General features: G+C 33.3%; 2 protein-coding genes across 3 annotated transcripts; both read left to right on the top strand.

Annotated features, from left to right (window-relative positions):
* The first annotated feature begins 13169 nt into the window (after positions 1-13169).
* LOC141717892 (uncharacterized) lies at positions 13170-15813 on the top strand. Its single transcript, XM_074520126.1, has 2 exons — positions 13170-13488; positions 15500-15813. The coding sequence occupies exons 1-2, from the start codon at positions 13239-13241 to the stop codon at positions 15652-15654; spliced, it is 405 nt and encodes a 134-aa protein (XP_074376227.1). The 5' UTR covers positions 13170-13238; the 3' UTR covers positions 15655-15813.
* Positions 15814-18160: 2347 nt separating this feature from the next.
* On the top strand, positions 18161-22755 carry LOC141717893 (uncharacterized). Of its 2 annotated transcripts, none has more exons than XM_074520127.1 (7): positions 18161-18314; positions 19399-19477; positions 19619-19681; positions 19781-19828; positions 19924-19977; positions 21770-21827; positions 22494-22755. In XM_074520127.1, the coding sequence occupies exons 2-7, from the start codon at positions 19403-19405 to the stop codon at positions 22529-22531; spliced, it is 336 nt and encodes a 111-aa protein (XP_074376228.1). In that variant the 5' UTR covers positions 18161-18314; positions 19399-19402; the 3' UTR covers positions 22532-22755. The 2 variants fall into 2 exon arrangements, with proteins under 2 accessions (XP_074376228.1, XP_074376229.1); XM_074520128.1 differs by having other exon boundaries at positions 18178-18314; positions 19410-19477.
* Positions 22756-23540: the final 785 nt, after the last annotated feature.

Genomic DNA, 23540 nt, shown 5'->3' with positions numbered 1-23540 from the left:
AATCACAATTAGGTCTTTTGAGATCAGAGATTCCTGACCTCCTTCCTCATATGCTGCTTTCATTCCTTTTTCAGAGATTGATGATTCTACAGCCCTCCTTGTTCTTTGCTTTTTAAGTCTCTTAGCTGATGGAGAGACTCTGGGAGCTTGATCATCAGAGTTTAGCTTTCTAAGCCTTTTTAGGGGCCTACAACTCCCAGTTTCTTGAGCTTCTAAGAAATGACCTTCTCAATTACTTCAGCAACAGGTTCTGATGGTTGAACCTGTACCTCATCATCAAACTCATCTCTTAAAATTATCTTCCTTCTTTTCTGCTGTGACTGGGGTACTGTCTTAGTCCTCTTTGCTCTAGAAGGAGAAGGCTTCACTTGATTATGTGCTGATGGTTGTGGTTGCTGTGTTTGGTTAATGGTGGGTTCTGATGGCTGTTGTGTGTTGGTGGGTTGGACGTCAGGATATAGCAATGAATAGGTATCAGAATCAGCATTTACCAGAGCTTGCTTTACTAATAAAGGAATTCTAAGGGGTCTCAAAACTTCCTTCTTGTTGTCAGCAGTTAAGAGATCAGTAAAAGCCCTCTTAGCTAATCTAAATGGTTCTATGAGTTCACTTGCTAGTTGTGGTTCATCTGATGTACAGTAATTGTAAATTAACTGACAGAACCTAGCAAAGTAAACTACATCCCTGTCCTCTTTCATTCTATCTCCTATAAAACATAACACAGTCTTTGCATCAAATGAGACTGGTTTAAGAATGCATACCCAATTTGTTGTGTCAGAATAGGAATGACATCAAAATTTGAGCACTTTTTGGCAAACGTCTTCGTAATGCAATCGAAGAAGAAGCTCCATTCCCTTCGAATATATGGGCATTTGAGTTGATCCATCTTAGCCAAACTCTTTTCATACCCTAGATTAGCCATCATTTGCTATAGCAAGGGTCCTCCACAGCAGAACTGAATTGACAGTTTTCAGGTAGGTGTAGAGCTTTTCGAACTGTTGCCGAAGTAACAACATACTCAACCTCCTTTGCTGTAAACACGATGCTTGGAGTCCCATGTTTACCACCATCATCATAAAGTCCTGTATGCCAGAACGTCAGAACTTGAGTTCCAGATAAACTGGATGGTTGTGTCAAAGCGAACCCAATTTCACTATGAGATAAGAAATCCTGAATAAAATGAAGTTCCGAAGGAGCTTCACTCTTAGTGAGAATGGAAACTTAGTTGTTTGGGACGAACTTTGCTCCATTAAAGATTATATTCTTGGGTACCATTGAAAATGAGTGAGAATTTAGAGTGCCTGAAAGGTGTTTAATAAAATGTCTGTATAGAAAACCGTCAGAGAATATGAGAAAATAAGAAAAGGAGAGAGAGTATAGAAAGAAATGTAAGTAAAAGATTTTAAAATCTTTATCTCTTTTACTTATACGCTCCACTTGACAGCAGTTATTGAGAAGTGGAACAGACTTTACACCTGTCAGCCATGCAGTAGTTAAGACAGTAGTTAATGGGCACGGGAAATAAGTAATGATTATTATGCATATGCAGTTTTTCAAAAAAAAAATAGTTCCCACTAAACAAGTAATTATGACTGTCTTTATCTCACTTAAACCAATATTCTGATAAAATATAATCGTTCAAGTATTGACCAAAAAAATAAATCAAGGAAATAAATACTGCCACGTAAGCATCAGAACTTGACTATTATTAGAATTTAAAGGTCATCAGAATATGGCTTCTGTACTCAAAAAGTGAATGTTTATTGCTGTAATTCTTCACACAAATACTGATATGGTTTCTGCAGAACTTAATCATCAGAACTTCCATCAGAAATTGTCCTCAGAATTTATGCAACTGACACTTAAACTGTTCATCTAAAATAACATTGATCACCACAGTAATTTTCATCATTCATATGGAGTGTAAGTGTGTGTTGTAAGCTAAATATCAGACAAAGAGAATAGTCTGATTCACTTCAGTACATCTTAAAAATAAGGCATAACTAAGAACTTTGCTCAAAATCGGTCATTAGTCTGAAGTCTACTATAGAATGAGTTCATGCATGAGTCCACCTCAACTGTATTGTGCTCATTTTATGCATCTTTTGATATTCTTTTTCACAGGAGCTCCTTAGTGTAAGTGAGTCACAACTGCTTATCAGAATTTATGTTATTATCAGAGTATTTCTCCATTAATCAGAGAATGTGAAAAATCACCAAGAAAATTTTATTTTGCTTTTCTAATGCATATTACTTAATACAAGCAATGCACTTAGGTCTTCCCTTCCACATACATTTTTCTCTAGATCTCAAAGGAGTACCTGATATTTATTTCTTTTCTTTACTTTTTCTTTTGATAAGTGAGGCTTATCAGCACTTAGTACATCCATAAGATTTACTAGCATCAGAACTTAACAGATAGGAAGCACTATTCTAGTTTTTGACTTAGTAATATAAGATACACAAAGTAAACCTAACCAAGCTCAATATCAGAATTTGCTTGTGTTAAAAGATTTCCACATAAACAATTACTTCAAACATGGGATCTTTAGTATATTAGAGACTACTAGGTCTGCATCTAGCACAGTTATCCTCATTGGATTGAATAGTCACAGAAACATTCATATCACTATCAGAGTTTAGAAATTCAAATCAGACAACAATCAGCACTTAGGTAAATTTCAATTTAAGCACAGATTACATAAAGATAGTAATGTATGTTAATACTGATCATAAAGTTTGATGTATCAGAATATAAACTAAACAGATTTAAAGAAAGAACTTGAAACCATTCCAAGTTCATTTACCAATCTTGTAAAAGTAGCTTCACACAGTGGTTTTGTGAAGATATATGCTAGTTGTTGATTTGTTGGAACAAAATGCAATTCAACTGTACCTTCCATCATATATTCCCTTATGAAGTGGTACCTAATGCTGATGTGCTTTGTCATTGTGTGCTGAACTGGATTACCTGTCATAGCAATAGCACTTTGATTATCACAGTAAATAGGGATTTTAGAAAATTCTAACCCATAATCCAGTAACTGATTCTTCATCCAAAGAATATGTGGACAACAGCTTCCTGCAGCAATGTACTCTGCCTCTACAGTTGATGTGGAAATTGACTTTTGTTTCTTGCTAAACCAAGAAACTAATATGCCTCCAAGAAATTGGCAGCTTCCATTTGTGCTTTTCCTGTCAATTTTGCACCCTGCAAAATCTACATCTGAGTAACCTATTAGCTTAAAGTCTGATTCCCTAGGATACCACAATCCTAGATCAGCTGTACCCTTAAGGTACTTGAAAATTCTTTTCACAGCTGTTAAGTGAGGTTCTCTTGGATCTGCTTGAAATCTTACACAAAGACAGGTAGCATGCATAATATCAGGTCTACTTGCAGTTAGATAGAGTAGAGAGCCAATCATACCTCTGTAATCAGTAATATCTACTGATGTACCAGTATCCTTATCCAATTTTGTTGCAGTGGCCATAGGAGTGGATGCACTTGAACAGTCTTGCATTCCAAATTTCTTCAACAAATTTCTGGTGTACTTAGATTGACAAATAAAAGTTCCTTCTTCATTATGCTTGACTTGAAGGCCCAGAAAATAGCTAAGTTCTCCCATCATACTCATTTGATATCTTGACTGCATTAGCTTGGCAAACCTTTTACAAAGTCTGTCATTTGTAGAACCAAAAATGTTATCATCAACATATATCTGCACCAAAAGTAAGTCATTTCCATGGTTGAGATAGAATAAGGTTTTTTTAATAGTCCCTCTGTTAAATCCACTTTCCATAAGAAACTGAGCTAATGTCTCATACCATGCTCTTGGAGCTTGCTTAAGACCATAAAGTGCTTTATCAAGTCGGTAGACATGATTAGGAAATTTTGAATCTACAAAACCTGGAGGTTGTTCAACATATAATTCTTATTCCAATTCTCCATTAAGAAAAGCACTTTTTACATCCATTTGAAAGACTTTAAACTTTTTGTGAGCAACATAAGCCAGAAATATCCTTATGGCTTCCAATCTAGCAACTGGTGCAAATGTTTCATCATAATCAATTCCCTCCTGTTGAGAATATCCTTTTGCAACCAGTCTTGCTTTATTTCTTGTAATTATGCCATCACTATCAGTTTTATTTCTGAACACCCACTTTGTACCAACAACAGATCTATTCTTTGGTCTTGGCACTAGGGTCCAGACTTTATTTCTTTTAAATTCATTTAACTCTTCCTGCATTGCTTGCACCCAATCAGCATCTTGAAGAGCTTCTTCCACTTTCTTTGGTTTAGTCTGAGAAAGAAAAGAATGATAGAGACATTCATTTGATGTTGTTGTTCTAGTTCTAACACCTGCTTCAGGATTTCCAATAATCAAGTCAGGTGTATGTGATTTAGTCCACTTTCTTACAGATGGAAGGTGATCTCTAGAATTGGATGCTCCCCCATGATCCATGTTGTCTCCATCAAAATTTTCTGATACTCCCCCTGAAATTATGCTCTTTGAGTTGGATCCTTCATAATTTGAGTTTCCAGAATTATCAGAACTTGGCCCATCAGAACTTGATGAATCAGAATTTGAGTTTCCAGAATTATCAGAACTTGGCCCATCATAACTTGATGAATAAGAACTTGAAGAGCCTATTCTAGGTTCCGATGCTCCTTGAGATGTGGTTGGATCTTCAATATGCTCCCTCTGCATAGGTGCATTTTCCTTTAGCGTAGTCACCACAGTTTCAATAACATCAGAGTTTAACCCATCAGAGTTTGTAGCATCAGGATTTAGACTATCAGAATTTACAGAATCAGAATTTAAAACTTCATTCTCAAATCTCAGCTGATCATGATCATTGAAATCTTCAAGTCCAGTAATCTTCTTATCATCAAAAGAGACATTGATGGATTCCATGACAAACCTTGTTCTTAAATTGTAGACTCTGAAGGCTTTTGTGGAAAGTGGATATCCAACAAAAATTCCTTCATCAGCTTTTAGATCAAATTTGGATAGTTGTTCAGGATGAGTCTTAAGAACAAAACACTTGCATCCAAATACATAAAAGTACTTCAGATTTGGCTTCTTTTTCTTCACCATCTCATATGGTGTCTTTCCATGCTTGTTGATAAGTGTTGCATTCTGAGTAAAACAAGCAGTCTGCACAGCTTCAGCCCAAAAGTAGGTTGGTAACTTTGCTTCATCAAGCATAGTTCTTGCAGCTTCAATAAGAGTTCTATTCTTTCTTTCAACAACTCCATTTTGCTGTGGAGTTCCAGGAGCAGAGAATCCCTGCTTTATTCCATGGTCTTTGCAGAACTCTTCCATAATCATATTCTTGAACTCAGTGCCATTATCACTTCTTATGATTTTCATAGAGTCTTTGACCAATTTATCCAGTTATTTGACATGATCAATCAAGATAGATGCGGTTTCACTTTTTGTGTGCAAGAAATACACCCATGTGTATCTGGTAAACTCATCTACTATGACCATAGCATATTTCTTCTTTGCAATAGACATGACATTTACTGGACCAAATAGATAACATGTAGTAGGTGATAAGGCTCAAGAATTGAAGATTCAGTCTTGCTCTTGAATGAAGATTTTCTTTGTTTTGCCTTTTGACATGAATCACAAAGGCCATCAGGAGCAAATACTGATTTTGGCGTCCTCTCACAAGATCTTTCTTGACTAGTTCATTTATATTGTTAAATTTAAATGAGAGAATTTCTTGTGTCAATCCCAGCTTTCTTCAATTGATGCTCTACTTAACAAACAGATTGTAGAACTATCAGAACTTGTTGAAAGCTTGGCTTCATAATTGTTACTATGCATGTATCCCTTCAGAACAACTTTGCCTGTAGATTTGCTTACAACTTCACAGTGTTCTTCAAAGAAATCCACATGATAACCTCTGTCACAGATTTGACTAACACTCAGCAGATTGTGTTTAAGTCCTGAGACTAGAGCCACTTTTTCAATGATGACATTCCCAAGATTGATATTTCCAGATCCCAGAGTTTTTCCCATGTTGCCATCTCCATAAGAAACTCCTGGGCCAGCTTTCTCCACAAAGTCTGATAGCAGGGCTTTATTTCCAGTCATATGTCCTGAACATCCACTGTCCAGAACTAGGATGTTTTTCCTGTTGCCCTGCAATCACAAAAACCACTAATGATAGTTTTAAGGACCCAGACTTGCTTGGATCCTTTGGCATTATTAAGTTTGTTAGCATTTACAGCAGATTTAACTTCAGAGTTTATGCTAACATTTTTATATCAGATTTTACAGTATCAGACTTTGCATCAGAACTTACACTAGAAGGAATAATGCTAACTTTCTTTAAAGAAGGTTTTATTTGATAATAATTACAGTACAAACTATGATAATTCCTTACAAGTATAAATGGAATGCCATAAACAACCACAATGAAAACAAGGATTTTGTGGTTTAAACCTAACAGACTGACTCTTAACTCCTGATTTAGGAGGTAAAGAGTTTATATCCTTATTCTTCCTGCAAAAAGAAGCAAGATGGTTAGAGTTTCCACGGTTATAGCATTTCTTTCTAGGAGCATTAGAAATAGGCTTATAATTATTACTTTTATTCACACCTTCCTTTCCATTCCTATTTTTCCTAGGTGGCTTGACCTTGTTTACATTCTTAATCTCTTTCAGCTTATACTTAAGCTGCTTCTTAGTCATTAAGCCTATGTTAACTTCAGCTGGTTTATCCTGTTTTAATTTGTCAGAAGTTGACTCTGCCTTAACTTCTATATCAATATCTTTCATCTTTTCAGAATCAGACTTTACAGTTTTAGCTACAAACTTAACAGGATTTACCTTTGGCTTAGTAGTCTGTTTAACAATAATTGGCTTTATTTGTTCAGTTCCTATTTCACTTTTATCATCTCCATAGCCTAAGCCCTCTTTCCAGTTTCCATTACTTAGCAAATTCTGAATTGATCTGTCAGAGTTAGTCCAAGTCCTGATAATCTCTCTTTCCTTTTTAACTCAGTTTTTAGAGATTGATTCAATTTTAACACTTCATCTCTAACATAAAAAGCATCATCTCTTTCTTTCTGAGTTTGATGGAACATAACTAACTCTTTTTCTAAATAATCATTCCTTTTCTTAAAAGCCAGATTTTCAGAAGTTAACCTGTCACATGTTAAGGTCTGATCTCTATAGCTAATGAATATAGTTTTAAGATAAGATCTCAACTCAGTAATATCATCCGTATGAAAAGCATAAGTTGTTTGAGGTACCTTTAACTCAGCAGCTTCAGAACTGCTACCAGCATTTGCCATCAAGGCATAGTTCACCTCATCTTCAGAATCTGAAGTGTCTGTCCAGCTTTTCTTCTTTGTGACAAGTGCCTTGCCTTTGTCACCTTTTCCTTTCTTGCAATCAGGAGATATGTGTCCTTTCTCACCACAATTATAGCATTTAACATTTGAGTAATCTCCTCTGTTAGACTTTCCGGCTTTGCCTTCAGATTTTCTGAAATTCTTCTTATCAGAACTTCCACTTTTCCTGGAAAACTTCTTTGCCCTTCTGAATTTCCTGTAGGTTGTCTTTGTGATACCCTTCACCTTAAGAGCACACAATCTCATCATCTCTTCATCAGCATCCATCTCAGATAGATTTTTAGTTTCTGAATCCTCATCATCATCATCAGAACTTGATGAATCTGAATCAGACTTTATGATGAGAGCCTTTCCTTTGCCTTTCTTTGAGGCAGACACTTTGGGGGATTCCTCCTCAGCCTTAAGAACAACTGTTCTTGACTTTCTCCCATGTCTCTTGCTTCTTTGATCCATCTCAAGTTCATGAATTTTGAGCATACCATAAATTTCATCAAGAGTAGTTTCATCAAGAGCATAGTTGTCTCTTCTAGTAGTTGTCTTCAAATCCCAACTTTCAGGAAGAGCTAAAAGGAATTTAAGATTAGAATATTCAAGATCATATTCCTTATCCACCGGTGACAGATCATTCAAGAGTTTGACAAATCTGTCATATAAACCAGTTAATGACTCATCAGGTTTTGAGTCAAAGTGCTCATACTCTTGAGTGAGTATAGTCCTCATGTTCTTCTTAATTGCATTAGTTCCCTGACATCTTGTCTCCAAGGCATCCCATATCTCCTTTGCAGTCTTGCAGTTAATTACCCTGTTTGACATGACATTATCAATGGCACTATGCAGCAAATGCCTTACATTTGCATCATTGGCAATAGATGAGATATCTTCAGCTGTATATTCATTTTTTTCCTTTGGTACAGTCTTTGTTGGCTGATCTGCAACTACAACAGAGAGCTTGGTTGGCTTATGTGGTCCTTCATTAATTCTGTCAAGGTATTCTGGATCTGTAGCTTCCGGAAACATAGTCATCCTCACTTTCCATATGGGATACTCAGAAGGTCTCAGTATGAGAACCCTAATAGTCTCATATCGACTATGGATTTGAGTCTTTGGAGTTTTTTCAGTTTTGGTGGGCTTGGTTGGAGTTTGTTCTTCTTCAGACATGATTGTTTTGGATCTTTACTGTATATGTGTTAACAGATTTGCTCTGATACCACTTGTTAGGTCACACACACTGTAGAAGGGGATTGAATACAGTGTATTATACAATCAAATCGAATTTAAGAACACAAGTATGTAATAAAGAATAATCTTATTAATAAAACAGTATTGCAATGGAACCGTTCTCTCTCAGTGATGAACAAATATCACGAGAGCTGCTAGGGTTTCAATGAATAATATTCTCGATTATAATAACACTTCTAGTGTAAACCCTATGATGTGTTTATATACCACACAGTTACAAGAGAATTTTCTAATTGATATCGAATATAATTTTGTATCCTAAAATATATCAATTAGTTATCTTTTCCTCCAAGTCTTCTATTCTTCAAAGAATTCTTCTCCATGCATATCTCTTCTTGTTTTAGTCTTGATCTTCTTTCCTTTCAATCAGCCGTCTTCCTTATCTGAAAGTCTTCTTAAGTCCTGATATTATCTCCTGATGAATATCTTCTGATAACTTAAGTTCTGATATCTTAAGTTCTGACTTCAGTATTAGTACTGATTTCCAGTTAAGTCCTGATTTGTCCTGTTAGTCAAGATCAGAAAACTAAACACAAATCATTATTAGACATGACATCACAAATATATCTAACAAAAACTCCTATCTAAAATATTAAAAAATCATGATAATCAATCATTATATCCCATTATTTTACATATTAATATTGGAAATACCTTTATGCATTTTAATATTGTGTGATCCGTGGACAAATAGGACCATTCATGTCTTAGCTAAAGTAATTTAGTCATTTTCTCTAACCCAAAAGTTAGCTAGAATGTGTAAAGGATACTCCCTCCCAGAATACATGTTTAGTTTTAATTTTCAATGTAAATATGTTGATATTATTCAAAAACTAGGGGGTGTATTCAATTGGGATTTTGGAGGATTTTTATGGATTTTGAAAATGATGGGGTATTCAATTTGAATTTTATATAATCCTTTAAAATCTGAAGGTATTCAACGAGGATTGAAAAAAGTCTTTTAAAATCTGAGTGTATTCAATTTAGATTTTAAAAAGTCAATCAAAATTTGAAGGTATTCAATTTGGATTTTAAAAAATCCATCAAAATCTGATGGTATTCAAAAGTCCATGGATTTTCTTTTATTTATAAAAGTTGTGGATTTTAATGGATTTGCTAGTACATTTTTAATATCTTGACATCTCTTCAAAATACATGAGATTTTGATGAATTTCTGAAAAACTTCAAAAATATGCAAGACCCTACAAGATTTTGGATCAACTTTATCAAAATCCGCGAACAATTAAAATCAACAAAAATCTTTTAAAATTCATAGATTATTAACAATCTTTTAAAATCTGAAATGAATACACCCCCCTAAATTTTTTAAAAGTTGTATAACAATTAATGATGGTTGAATTATAGTCTACATTCATGCATTTACAAGTGGTATAAGGGGAAATAAATTATAAAATTAATGTTTTCTTAATATGCGTTATTTTTTTCAAAATAGGTTTATATTGTGAGACAAAAGGAGTAGTTCAGTATCCTATCATTTTCTAATTTTAATTTTTTTTATTCATTCTTTAAAATAGCTTAATATTAACCCCAACCACTTTTTTGCACTATCGAGAGTTAAAAAAGAATTTACATTTTTTGTTAGTAAATAGAATCTTTGTAATAGAAAACTTTTCGCTTAATATTAACTCGCACAATTCATAGTTATTAAAAGAATTTACATCTTTTTGTTGGTAAAAGTAATAATCTTTATAATAGAAAACTTTTGAAAGCGAGTTAAATATTAAGCCTCGATCATTTTTTTGCACTATCTAGAATTATTTAAAAAAAATTATCTTTTTTTTAATCAATAAAAGAAATCTTTCTAATTGAAAAATTAACTGTAATTAGAAAAAAAATTAAAAATTCCGAAGCAGGCTCCTCAACCCTCCCCCGCCATCCCCAACCAATTACATATGAATTAGATTTTTCTGATGAACAAACTAATCTTATATTTATATAAAGTAAAATCCCGTACGGGTCCCACAGTGAATACTTGGCTTGCTCTCAATATTTTCTAATCATTTTCTCAAATTTTGAGAGTTTTCTGTATTTTTATAAGTATTTTTAGTTTAGTAGGGAATGTCAAACATCATACATGGTATTATTGATCAATAATTATTTTAATTTTTGAGTTCTTAGACCTATGTCTTTTCATATGTACTCACATTAAATGGTTTGATCTTCTTGTTTTCCAAACCTGATTTTTTAAATTCTCAAACCGGATATAAAGAGCCTTGTGACTCTGTTTTCTTTTCATATTTTAGGAGTCACTTAACATGCAAAATGTAAGAAGATGAATAAGACAACACGAAAATTTTTGTTTACCCTGCTACTACAATCCCGTGACAGGTAATCTTGCTCCATCTTAAAAGTTTGATTACTATGATAGTGCACCTATATAAATATAAATATTTTATCATACTTAACTTGTGGACTTTGCTAATTTATGATGAACTTCTTTTTTATATTAATTAGGTATAATTGAAGGATAAGTGTTAATTTGAGAAGAATTCTGTAGACTGGTTTTTCGTTAAATTATTTTTATTTTCATTTCTTGAAGAAAGAAAGGAGGATGCTAATAATAATTTCTAATTAGTCAAGTTCCTAGAAAAAATATTATACTTAAATATTTTATTATGTTTTAAGTCCCCCGGACGGGTCCCACGATGAATATTTGGCTTGCTCTCAATGCCTTGTAATCACTTTCTCTAATTTTGAGAATTTTCTGTATTTTTATAAGTATTTATAGTTTAGTAGGGGATGTCAAACAACAAACATGGTATTAATGATCAATAATTATTTTAATTTTTGAGTTCTCAAACCTATGCCTTTTCATATGTATTCAGATTAAGTGGTTTGATCTTCTTGTTTTCCGAACCTGATTTTTCAAATTCTCAAACCGGATATAAAGAGCCTTGTGACTCTTTTCTTTTTATATTTTAGGAGTCACTTATCATGCAAAATGTAAGAAGATGAATAAGCCTTTTCATATATTTTCAGATTAAATGGTTTGATCTTCTTGTTTTCCGAACCTGATTTTTCAAATTCTCAAACCGGATATAAAGAGCCTTGTGACTCTTTTCTTTTTATATTTTAGGAGTCACTTAGCATGCAAAATGTAAGAAGATGAATAAGACAACACCAAAGTTTTTGTTTGCCCTGCCACTACAATCCCTTAACAAGTAATCTTACTCCATCTTTAAAGTTTGATTACTATGATAATGCACCTATATAAATATAAATAATTTATCATAATTAACTTTCGGACTTTGCTAATTTAGTATTAGCACTATGATGAACTTCTTTTTTGATATAAATTAGGTACAATTGAAGGATGAGTGTTAATTTGAGAAGATTTTTGTAGGTGTCGTTAAATTGTTTTTTTCATTTCTTGAAGAAAGAAAGAAAAGAGATTGATAATAATAATTTCTAATTAGACAAGTTCCTAGAAAAAATATTACACTTAAATATTTTATTATGTTTTAATTTCCCCCACATATTACACGAAATTGTGGAGGCCTTGACCGGTATAGTGCTTTAAATGATTGTTTAATAATATCATGTCTCCCCGGGATTAGTTTGACAAATAGTTATTTTCAAGTTATAAAATGTTATTAAATTTATTTTCAAATATATATAAATACTAAGTAAGCGTTCAAAATATGGATTCTGATGTAGTACGAAGTGGTCAATATGAGCGATTCTTACTGATTATTTTTACATACATCTATTAATTGTTAAGTATGTATTTTTACGTGAGTGTTTGAGTTTATTATTCTATTTTACACTATTTTGATGTGTAGCTTGCTTTTAGGATGGTTGCTCACGAGATTTCGGTTTTTTCGCTATGGTGAATGATAGCATCGACATGGCAATATATATCAATGGTGGATTTATTTTGTAAAGTTGTAGGATCTTGTAAATTTTGCCATGCGATCTCAATAACCGGTTTTTTTAGTTTAAAATATATTATAAAATAGTGTTTTATGAAAGAAAACCAAAATAATAGGGGATGTGTATTCTGTCAAATTAATTGAAAATCATAACGAATAACCGAAATAAAAGCTCTGAAAATACTTATAACTATTTTTAAAATTGCCTCTCCAATTTCTATAGAATTATCTGAATCTGAACATAAATATACTAGATGAATTACGTTGAATTATTTTATGCGTGCCTTTATTTAACTAGTTACGTGTTACTCTTAATTGCAACTAATAAAAGAATGGAAGAAGCGGGATCACTCCAAAAACATTTCTAAGTGTCACAAGCTACAAATGATTAAATAAGGAATGAATGCATAGATGGGAGAAAGAAAAAAAGGTATGATAATGGTAAAAAATATCGAAAATTCAAGTGAAAATTAAGAAATACACTTTAGTGATTGAAAAACCAAGTGATCATAGATAGTGATTTTAAAATATTCTATTATATTGATTTATCAATCGGAATTTAAATATAATTTTGATAATTTTTCACAAGTGTGCGAAGCTCGTTTTTTTGCCTCATCGAAAGTAATACTCTTTATATTAATACTCTTTTATTTGGGAAAGGAAGGCTCGACAGGTCTTTTAAGTATTTTAAGTCATTTTCCCCAATTTTGTGAAAACACAAACCCTAGAATTAAAATGGCGACCCAACTCTGTACCAATTCACCCTTGAGCTATCCAAGCTGTCCAATAAAAATTCTTCAATTGCAGCCCTTGTTTCGATATTCCAATATTTATAGTTCGAGGAATTCAAATATTTTATCTTCAATTCGATGCTCCTCAGCAAAGCCCACTGCAGCACTAAGAACTTGCAAGAACTGTAAAACCCAGTTTGATCCGGCCCTTAATGACTCACGTTCTTGCCGTTACCACACTGCTCATTTCGGTGGTACTCGACATTCCTCTTTATCCGATCGCTGTTTTGTTTTTCCTGTATTATATTAATGGTATGTTAATGTTTATGTATATTAGTGATAATTTTTTTATATTGGGGATGAAGGGTTTTAATTTGGATTTGGAATGTGATCGAATGACTGGTTTAATTGAATTAGAGAATGATCGTATTTGAGATGTATGTTTTTCATTAAATACACGAATGATAGTTTGGAGTTGTATTTGTTGATGAATTGAAGCAAAAAAAATTGAGAAAGAGGTAGGGAAGTAGGAATGAGTATTTATCGCTAGGCTTGATTATAAGAATGGAAGGTATAAGAATGACAAATAAATGCCCCAATTAGTTCATACTTGTTCGCTTCATTTTGTTCCTTCCAACAGAGTGAAATTTTTATATTCTGTATAAAGTTGCGCGGTTATAAATCTTTTTAAAAATCTGCTTCCCTTCACGAGAAAATATATGTGGGATTCATTGGCACTTTTGCAATTCCATATAATAATGGTGGTGTTTGGGAGCACTCTCCGGCTGACTTAAAATGGGCTAAATGGACTTTCTAGATTACTGAAACTGTTTGGGCAAAAAATGAGAATGACATTTTCCCTTCATAAATGGCGTTAAGTTGAATGTTGAGTGTTACATACATTCAAGTTTCATCATTCGCCATTTGAATCATTTGTAATTATAATATCTTTAATTTATCTTTCTTTTAAATTTGTTTATGCTTATTAGCTTAAAGTTTAAACAATACATTTATGCTTTTGTTTTATATGACAATAATTTTCTATATTTGTTGTTAAATGAATTATTTATTTTGTAAATTATGTTTTTCATTATTTAATTTTATTTATAATATTAAATTGAAAAAAATAAAAATTTTAAATATGTGGTTAGATGTAATGGGTAAAAAACTGGGGTGTATTTAATGCTAGGGTTCGTGAGCTCCAAGACTCTATTTGACTGCTCTCGTGTTTCGTGACTCAATCTGCCTTCACAGATGCCTACGTACCTTGCTCTGTGCCAAGGATCAAGTCAAAAAACGTTGTTTTAAATTATGGGGTGAGGCCCCTTAAATAGTAGGATGCCTTGAATTGGATTAGGGTTAGGAGACTTGGTGACCAAGTCTCAGATTTTGAATAGACTTTGGAGTCATAGAATGTAGGGATTTGCTTTCTTATAGGACTGTGTGGCTTGAGGACTATTCTTTTGAGAGTTTGATTCTGATTTGAACTTGTTTTATTATATGAATGTATGTCTTGAGGACTACTCTTTTGAGAGTTTGATTCTGATTTGAACTTGTTTTATCAACCACAGTTTGGGCTGATTCATGACCTACGAATTTAATAATAAATCCTTGGTCTGTGGGCCCCTTGAGTCCAATTAATGACATATTAATTATTGGGCCTTAATAACCGGGTTTCGTCTTTGGACCAAATCGTGCCTAATTAATGTGCTCATTTATTACGCAATCAGAATTATTTTTATCCTCTATCATTAAAGAATTTTTAAAGTACTGCAAAAGTCATGATAATTTAAAAAAAATATAATTATTTTGATTTTTATAAAAATATAAAATATAATTATAAGTTATGATTACCAAACAGATTATCAACTTATAAGTTATAAGTATAAGCTTATACGTAAAATTATCCAAACGCTTAAATAACTTGTAAGTTACGATATTAATATCACTTATTTGACACTTTTCAACTTTAAGTCATAAGTTAGATTTTTTAAGAAATAAAAAAACGGGCCCAATATATGACAACAATTCATGTTAACAACCAATATTGTTTGTGACTTTCAAATTTTGTTTAAAAATAATGTTTATTTAAGTAATAACTGGTTTAAAACTTTTGTAAAACTTGAAATTCTAGCTCCCTGTGTTTGTGGTATTCAACATTTTGGTCAAGTAATCTTGGTTTGTTGCACGAACAATACATATTAAATTTATACACAGTCATGTATGATGCCGCTTTGCTCCACTTCCGCTGTCCAATATTTGCAGGAGAAACAAAAAGAAAGTTTGAGAGTGTGCATAGCGGAGGCACGATGAGCACTCCTGATGCAGGTAAAATTTCTCAATACTGGCATTGTTGTGGTTCTGAAGATCCCTTTGACCCCGGCTGCACTGCTGCTCCCCATTTTTCCTACGATGATTGATCTAATTCTTCAACAAATTTTCAAGAAACTCAATTTATATATCCGTTGATTGAGCAGGTCAAGGTTTTTCATCTGGTGATTGAGAATTATGCATGTATATCTGATTTGTACTCTACCCTCTATAATCTATATTATACTACACTGGAAAGTTTAATAGCAGATATACAAGTGCCACTTCTTAGCATTGTTCTTGAGCTAGCCCGTTTGGGATTGTCGGGTTGCAATTCCCTATCTAAAAAGCTAGAGTAATTGTATCTTATTCATATTACTTTAAAAAGGAATATACGTGGCAAGTCGTTTGGGATTTTCCAATCTTGCACTTGACAAAATTAGATGATGTGGAACAGAAGTAAAATCTGATGGTGTATCTGATCGCGTGGTCAATTTTTTCTTAATTTGGCTGGTCTAGAGACGTTAAACAGCTTATAAGTTATAACTTTATATTCTCGCTGTAAAGTGATAGGTGGAATTCCTTTTAATAATGATTATTTAAAGAATAAAGCAATGGGATGGGATGTTTCTCCAGCTAATTTGATTGATAATCTATTACAAAAAATGAAACTTTCTTATAATTAACCGTCTCTTAAAGTTTAATACAGTATGTGACTTCTATAATACCAAGCTTTGTTTCCAAAAGAAAAAGTGCTAAACTCTCTTTGCAGTTTGCATAAGGCATAAGCTTTATTTATGTTGTATGTTATCAAACTAGGCGAAGTTATATGTTACTTCAAAGCAACCAAGGCAAAACGTACCATATAGCAAATCTTATTGCTCAACCTCCTCTGTCAACTACTTTCGTCATTGTTATTGTTCTTATACCGGTTTAAGATTATCAATCATGACTTAAAAATAGATTATTTTTAGAACTTTAATTGGCTATATAGAAAGTGTGGATAGAAAAAAAATTCATTCTAAAATTAATTTTGCTAATTTTCAATCCGATCGGAGACTCTTTTGTACTTGCACTTATGTATTACATGTTTCCATCATTTAGACGCGTACTACTGCAGCGCCTGTCAGTATCAACACGCTACCCCCACAATACTTCCCGTGTAATCTACTAATCTTAAATTATAAGTTTAATCATCCTCTACAGAGGCTAACCCCGCAAATTACGTCATAACATATCATTAATTAATTATGTATATAATGCACATGCTAACATTCTAATGTAAGTAAGCAATGGAAGCCAGTTTATTATCTTCATGCATTGCTACTTCTAACCAGACTCTATTTTCTGCCAAGCCCTTTACCCATGGAAGAACTGCAAAATTGAAAGCTCAACTAGTTGTAAACTCGATGAAAGAATCTGATAGTCAAGATTATGAAGGTAAGTTGGTAAATGAGAGCCTGGTTATTCTTCGAATGCGTATTAAAGAGGTGAAGATGATGGAGAAAAATAGCAGCAGTAGTCATGGTCCTGCAGCACCATCAAACTGGATGGAATGGGAGAATCTATACTATTGTAAGCATTACCATGAGGATGTGTGTGAAGGAATTGGATGGTTGCAAATGTATTTGATGAATACAAGGCCTAGTGTTGCTTTAGGCGTCTTGGCACTTGTTGCTTTGAGTGTACCAGTGTCTACTTCCTTGATTACTTTTAATGTTTTGAGATGGCTACATAATTATGTTTTTGTTTGTCAAGTACATATATTTAGTTTAACAAATTAGCCATGAGATGGCCAGGGTATCCGAACAGGGGGGAGATCACTGCACTAGACCACGAGTCCTGCTACTCATTTCGGTTGTTTCTCCATGGCCAGGGTAGCAAGGGAGTATGCTCCATTTATTCCTTCTCCAGCAGAGGTGGTTAAAGATGGTTTTTTTTGTGGATTGTTCAGGGGAAGAGAGTCAAGTGCAATTTTCAACCGAATATGATCCATCAAATTCCTCTTTATTCAATCACTCTTTTGATCCTGTATTGTATACTTTTTATGTTTATGTACAAGTACAATAGCATGCTAATGCTATAGTTGGCATTTCAAAGGTTGGGGGATAGATAAGTAGTTTTAATTTGAATTCAGAATGAGGAGTGAAAATGAAATGTTCAAGTGAATCAGAGTGATCATATTAGACGTAGGAAACTAGGAACGGCTACTGAACTAAGCTGGCAAGGGCGCTCATCCGTCCCCGCCAACCTAAATTCACACCTAAATGTGTACAAATTTGAAAATGTATAAAATAATTTATCTTTTTGTGATTTCGCCCCCGCTAACGGGGTTAAGCCATATTCTAAAATAGTATGGAATCGCGATGAAAATCGTGAATTATGAAAAAAATATCCCAAAGTAAAATAAATAGATTTAGAGATGTAATTAAATTGGAATAATAATATTCATCTTACTTATAACCAGAACTTTAACATACATAAAAATAAATTTCAAGAATTAGACTTGTTAAAATGTATTATTAAATATTTAGTGTGCAATAGTTAAATTTGTATTATATTAATTGGTTCATTATAAATATTGTAAATATTGATATAATGGTGGGTCAAATAATTAAAACGGACGGCTGAGATTAGGAGATGAGGCTCAGCGTCTCTTGCATTTGCCCAAAAACACAATAAGTGCAGGGGGGTCAGAGGCATAATTGATCGCTTAATATTTTTCAATCTGCGTCGCGTCGATTCATCCTCCGATCACCTGCCTCTCCAGGTATTATTTCATAATTTAATAATTATGTTAAGTGCAGTAGAGTAATGTAAATTAGAATTGTAATTGAAGAGTTTTATCCTGTTATATGTATTCAGTTGAATGTGATTGTAATCTGTTTGATCAATTGTGTTGCTGTACCAGCTTGTTTTGTATTGTTTACTCGTGTATCACGTGCAGGCTCTCGATAAAAATGTGATGTATTGTTATCGGTTTTTTACTTTTTATGTCGAGTTGTGGTTTTGGTACGATGAGTGTGTATCTAGTTTGGCATTATACGTGATGTTAGTAGAGTGAAGGAATATAATTGATATTATTAGATGAAAACTCCAAGGTTAGGATGTTGTGATTACTGAAGTCGGTAGTTAGACACTTGTAATGTTGTAAACAAGCTTATGCTTTGGCCTCGGTTTTCGGAAAGTTATATAGCCATTAATTTGAGGTGCTAAGCGTATAAGAAAAGAAAAAGAAAACTAGGTTAGTTATTGATATAGCAAATTAAGAGATTGGTTCTATAGCCTTAATGTCAGTTTGCGGATAATTTTGTACTGCAGCAATTTAATGAATTTGTACGAGTAACTTGTAGCTTCACTGGTATCATTTAGTACATTATTACTAAAAGTCGTGGTTTCGAGTTATGAAAGCATGGTGTTCATAAGTATTTCAGTTTTTGTGAATGAGTTTAATAGAAGGTATAAATTCTGGAAGATTAAATTATATATGATTTAACTGAATACAAATACGCATCCGCACCCTGCTACTTTTCTCTCATTCTTCTTTCATGCAAGTGTAGTTAAGTGATGTACATGTTTAGGTGCTAACATAAATGGACTATGAGAGGAAGTTGAAGAATGTGGTTGACCTCTAGCATGTAGTCATTTTTTATGTTTAAGTTGATTAAAATGTAAAGTCACGGTATCGTAATAACCTAATAATCTATCTGGAGAATATTTTTTACTATGAATCTGTCGTTTCTAGTTATGACTACAATTAACACAAAGTTTTAAAACACGAAAATTTTAGATGTCCTTTTCTATTCTACTCACTAAATGTGCTACTGCAATTGCTGATTTTTTATTTGTGCAAGAGCAATGTCAGGAATTGGAGATGTCAAACAAGTCGAAGGCGATGTGCCCATGGACACTGAAAATTCCACCCAGAGGGAGGTTGGTTTCCACTTCAGCGACTTTGTGATTTGGATCATCTGATGTCTGAATATGCTCCAATTCAGATGGATAAACTTGTTATTGTTGTGATTTTACAAACTTTTGCATGCTTTTCCTTATATTGCAAATTGCCTTGTGTAGGAGGAAGTAATTAAAAGGAAGTATGGTGGAATCGTACCTAAGAAACCACCACTTATATCCAAGGTAAGATCTGTTTGTCAGCTGTTGAGTACTGGAAGAATCGTTCTCTAGTTTTTAATAAGAACATGCCATTCTGGTTTAAGGTTTTACTTTTAATATTAGGACCACGAGCGAGCTTACTTTGATTCTGCTGACTGGGCTTTGAGCAAGGTACATTGTTCTCTCTAAATTCATCATTGCTCTGCCTGAAACTTGTACAAGTATTTTAATGAAATACTGTTTTCTTTGCTTCTGGATCATAACAGCAAGGTGTAGAGAAGCCTAAAGGACCACTGGAGGCACTTAGGCCCAAACTGCAGGTGCTTCAGGATATGTTTCACTCCCTTCTATTCTGCAACGTATTAATATGAAAAAGGATTAAACCTTTACACACGTATTCTATCTGTATTATGTATAAGTGTATTTCCGGTAGACCCGATGCTTATTTCCTTTTACCTTCTATAATACATATCATTATTTGTTCATCATTTGCACGCCTCAGTAAATATTTACTTTTATAGAAAGTTACATTTTGTATGAGATAACTTAGAGAAACTTCCAAATGGAAAGGTTCTTCAGTTTAGTTTGTGTTTTGTTGATTTGACAAGTTTTAAAGAATTGTTTGGAGTACTTGGTAATAGACATATCATGATTTTTTAAAGAAGTTGATAAATGGGTTACTCTAGGTTGTTTTAGGTGCTTTGTATATGTAGATACGTGTCAATTTATGTAGATCCTTTGGAACAACTGATCAAACATTGCGAAGATAATAAAATTTAGGACTGGCTTAAGCAGTCTAGATGCATATGTAATATGAAAATTCTAAGAGAGTTGAAGTAATAGTTCCCAATCTTGATACTGCGCCATTGAGAGGTTCGATCCTTTCTACTGCACTGTAGTCTCCTTGTAAGTTTTTTTTTCCTGTTAATTGAACTTATTGGATTGCTTACGTGCGTGACATGTATTAGCATTGGAAGCTGTACGCCTTTGGTGTTAAGGACATTGACAGCGAGACTATTACTTTAAGTATCATGCTAAAAAGATGAGGGGATTTAAAATTTAGGTCTTTTGTAGGAGTATATAACTTTGCAGATGGACCAACTGCGCTAAGACTACACAGAGAATATAATTACAGCATTCATACATGTCCTTCACACTGAGGATTTCAGGGTGTGCCTGGGACCCCCTGGGTTGGTCCCTGCTTGTATGGCTTGAGTTTCATAATCTTTGTAGGTTGGTTAAAGAAGTCTTTTGTTAAATTAAATTGTATGGACAAATTACTTTTTGTGGTTATGATGAGCCAATTGCTTCATGATACCCATTCAGAAATTCTATTGGTTGTGCTTTTTATTACGGTAAATGATATTTTAATTTTTTCATCACTAGCTTTAGTTTAATATTCAGTATAAATTGACATGATAAATAAACACAAACCACTTCCAAGTTTAATTTTCACTTTTTAGCGACTATAATTTAGTTAATGATAAATTATTTCTTGGAACTCAAATTTTACTGAAACCATCTTATTAGAAAAGAATTGCAGTGAAACTATATAGTAACTGTTGTTTTCTTTAAAAAGAAAGAAGATTTTTTTTGTATGTATGTTTACAATAGATCGTGGTGCTTGTCTAGATATGAATAGCATGTAGATATAGTAAACAGTAGAACCTTTATAAATGAATGACCCTTAACAAGTTAATATTTTATTTCACTCCCAGCATAAAATAAACAATATATATTTGACCTTTATAAATGAATAATCTCGATGAATAAGTTAAATTCTCCGGTCCAAAGGGTATACTTATCCAGGTTTAACTTTACTGTTGTCAATTTGGTTTCTGCGGGGTACTGCTCTGTAATTAAGCAGCTATAACCAAGTTTGCACACCCTTGCACACTCTCCCAGCACCTTGTGTGCAGCTGCACTGCTCCCTCCAACACACGAAGTAATATAAGCTCAGTAATAAGTATCAGTTGTCCAGCTCATTTTTTTGCCTTCGCCATCTAGCTAGTAATTATACCCTGAAACCCAACTTCATTGTTTTTTTGAAAATGTAGTAATAGCATTCATGTTTATATTTAAACTAATTTTTTATTTTTCTTGATGTTCTAGCCAACGCAACAACCAACCCGATACAGGAAATCTTCTTATGCTCCATCAGATGGTGAAGGTATGCAATGTTGTCTCCATTCATAGAACATAAATTTTTATGTTAAAAATATCTGCACATTAGGAATTTATTTTTGCTCTGCGGAGAGTCTAAATTCTAAAGTCAGTAGTTGAGAGTCTAAATTCTAAAGTCAGTAGTTCCCGGTGAGATTGGTAACATGACAAAGAATTAAAGATATCAAGTTTGAGGATCTAGGCCTCCAGTTAAAAGTATATAAATGCAGAATGGGAACAATAATAAAACTTATATACTTATTTTTTGGAAATGAAAGAATGCAATAGAAATGGAATGAAAAGTTATGAACAATAGTGAAGGTAGAAGAGAAAAGGAAGTGAGTGGAAAGAGTGAAAAAATGAGGGAGTGTAAAATGTAAATTTATTTAGGATGAGGTTTAAAAAGAAAATGAGTAGGAAGGAGTGGCATTCATGCTTAAATTACTAGGTTTGAGTTTTAGTTTAAATGGATGGAAAGAATTATACCCGCAACGTAGTGCAAGAATTATTGTAATCTCCCATTTTTATTCTTGTAACCACAGTTACTAGTTCGGTAGAAAAAATATAGCTTCTGTTTTATGGAGAAAGTATAGCTTTTGTTGTTAAAATAATGACTCATATAGTCACTTACATGAAAGCCTAACATGTTTTTCTTTTCTGTTTATTCATCAAGTTGGAAGCCCGTCGGAAGATTTACATTTAAACGAGTGAGAAACTTGTGGTCTCTTTTAGTTCTCCTCCGGGTACCCATTGTTATTCAGATAGTATCATAGTATATGGATTTACTGATGCTATATTCCAGTTGACAGATTGACAATGTTTTGTCATTGATGTAGCAAAATAAATATTAATCTTCTCGTTTTGATATTATTATTGATATCAGATTGATAGGATAGTGCACCATTTACACTATCTGCTGGTTATCTTTGTGATTATTTTGGTACATCTGAATTACAGAAATTTAAATATCCACTTACATGCACTTTCAATGAGGGTTGGACCCTTGACCACTTAAAATTAGATTTAATTGCAATCCGCTATCCTTAACTTTTTTTCAAAAACGAACTTGTATCATGACTTTCAATTGAACGTTTGCAACCCTAACTTTAAAACTCGGAAGCAATTTGCACCCTTTTCGTCTGTTTTTTCATTTTTGTCGTGTAATTGTTAACGTTAAAATAGAGGGTCTATTTTAGACTAATACACTGTTTTTGTATTTGCAGTCTTTGTTTGTTCTTCGTAAATAAAGCCTTATCCGATTCTGAAATCCACACCCTGTTGTCACTCGCCTGCACATACAGATTGAAATTATTTTTTGAGTTTTTAAAATATAAAAATATTTCTAAATAATCTATAACTAATATAAAGAGGTGGTAAAAGTAGGCATTATGATTGATGTTCAAAAAATATGAAGAACATGAACGGCCACGAAAAACTACATAACCAGGTTGGTGTATAAGACGCAGAGAAAAAGGACAAAGAAGAAGGAAAATTAAGAAGATGAAGAAGAAACAAACAATGGGATAGGGTTTGGTGTCCAAAAACAGACAAGAAATCTTAATAAGAGAAGATTATCTTGTGAGTTGTAACACATGATGCATGACCTCAACATGTATAACCGAGTCTGCTAGGTAGTTCTTTCTTGGACCAAGTCTGGATTGCATATATATTTAAGGGAGGCTTGGTCCAACAAACGCAATGGTTCTTGACCTCTGCATAA

This window comes from Apium graveolens, chromosome 4 (assembly GCF_009905375.1).
Source record: "Apium graveolens cultivar Ventura chromosome 4, ASM990537v1, whole genome shotgun sequence".
NCBI lineage: Eukaryota > Viridiplantae > Streptophyta > Magnoliopsida > Apiales > Apiaceae > Apium > Apium graveolens.
This window is presented reverse-complemented; position numbering and strand designations above follow the sequence as displayed.

Coding starts and splice junctions, on each gene's coding strand:
- LOC141717892 (XM_074520126.1), top strand. CDS start 13,239: ATGGCGACCCAACTCTGTACCAATTCACCCTTGAGCTATCCAAGCTGT. Junction 13,489..15,499: donor CCACACTGCTCATTTCGGTG/GTACTCGACATT, acceptor CAATATTTGCAG/GAGAAACAAAAAGAAAGTTT.
- LOC141717893 (XM_074520127.1), top strand. CDS start 19,403: ATGTCAGGAATTGGAGATGTCAAACAAGTCGAAGGCGATGTGCCCATG. Junction 19,829..19,923: donor CTGACTGGGCTTTGAGCAAG/GTACATTGTTCT, acceptor GGATCATAACAG/CAAGGTGTAGAGAAGCCTAA. Junction 21,828..22,493: donor TGCTCCATCAGATGGTGAAG/GTATGCAATGTT, acceptor TTATTCATCAAG/TTGGAAGCCCGTCGGAAGAT.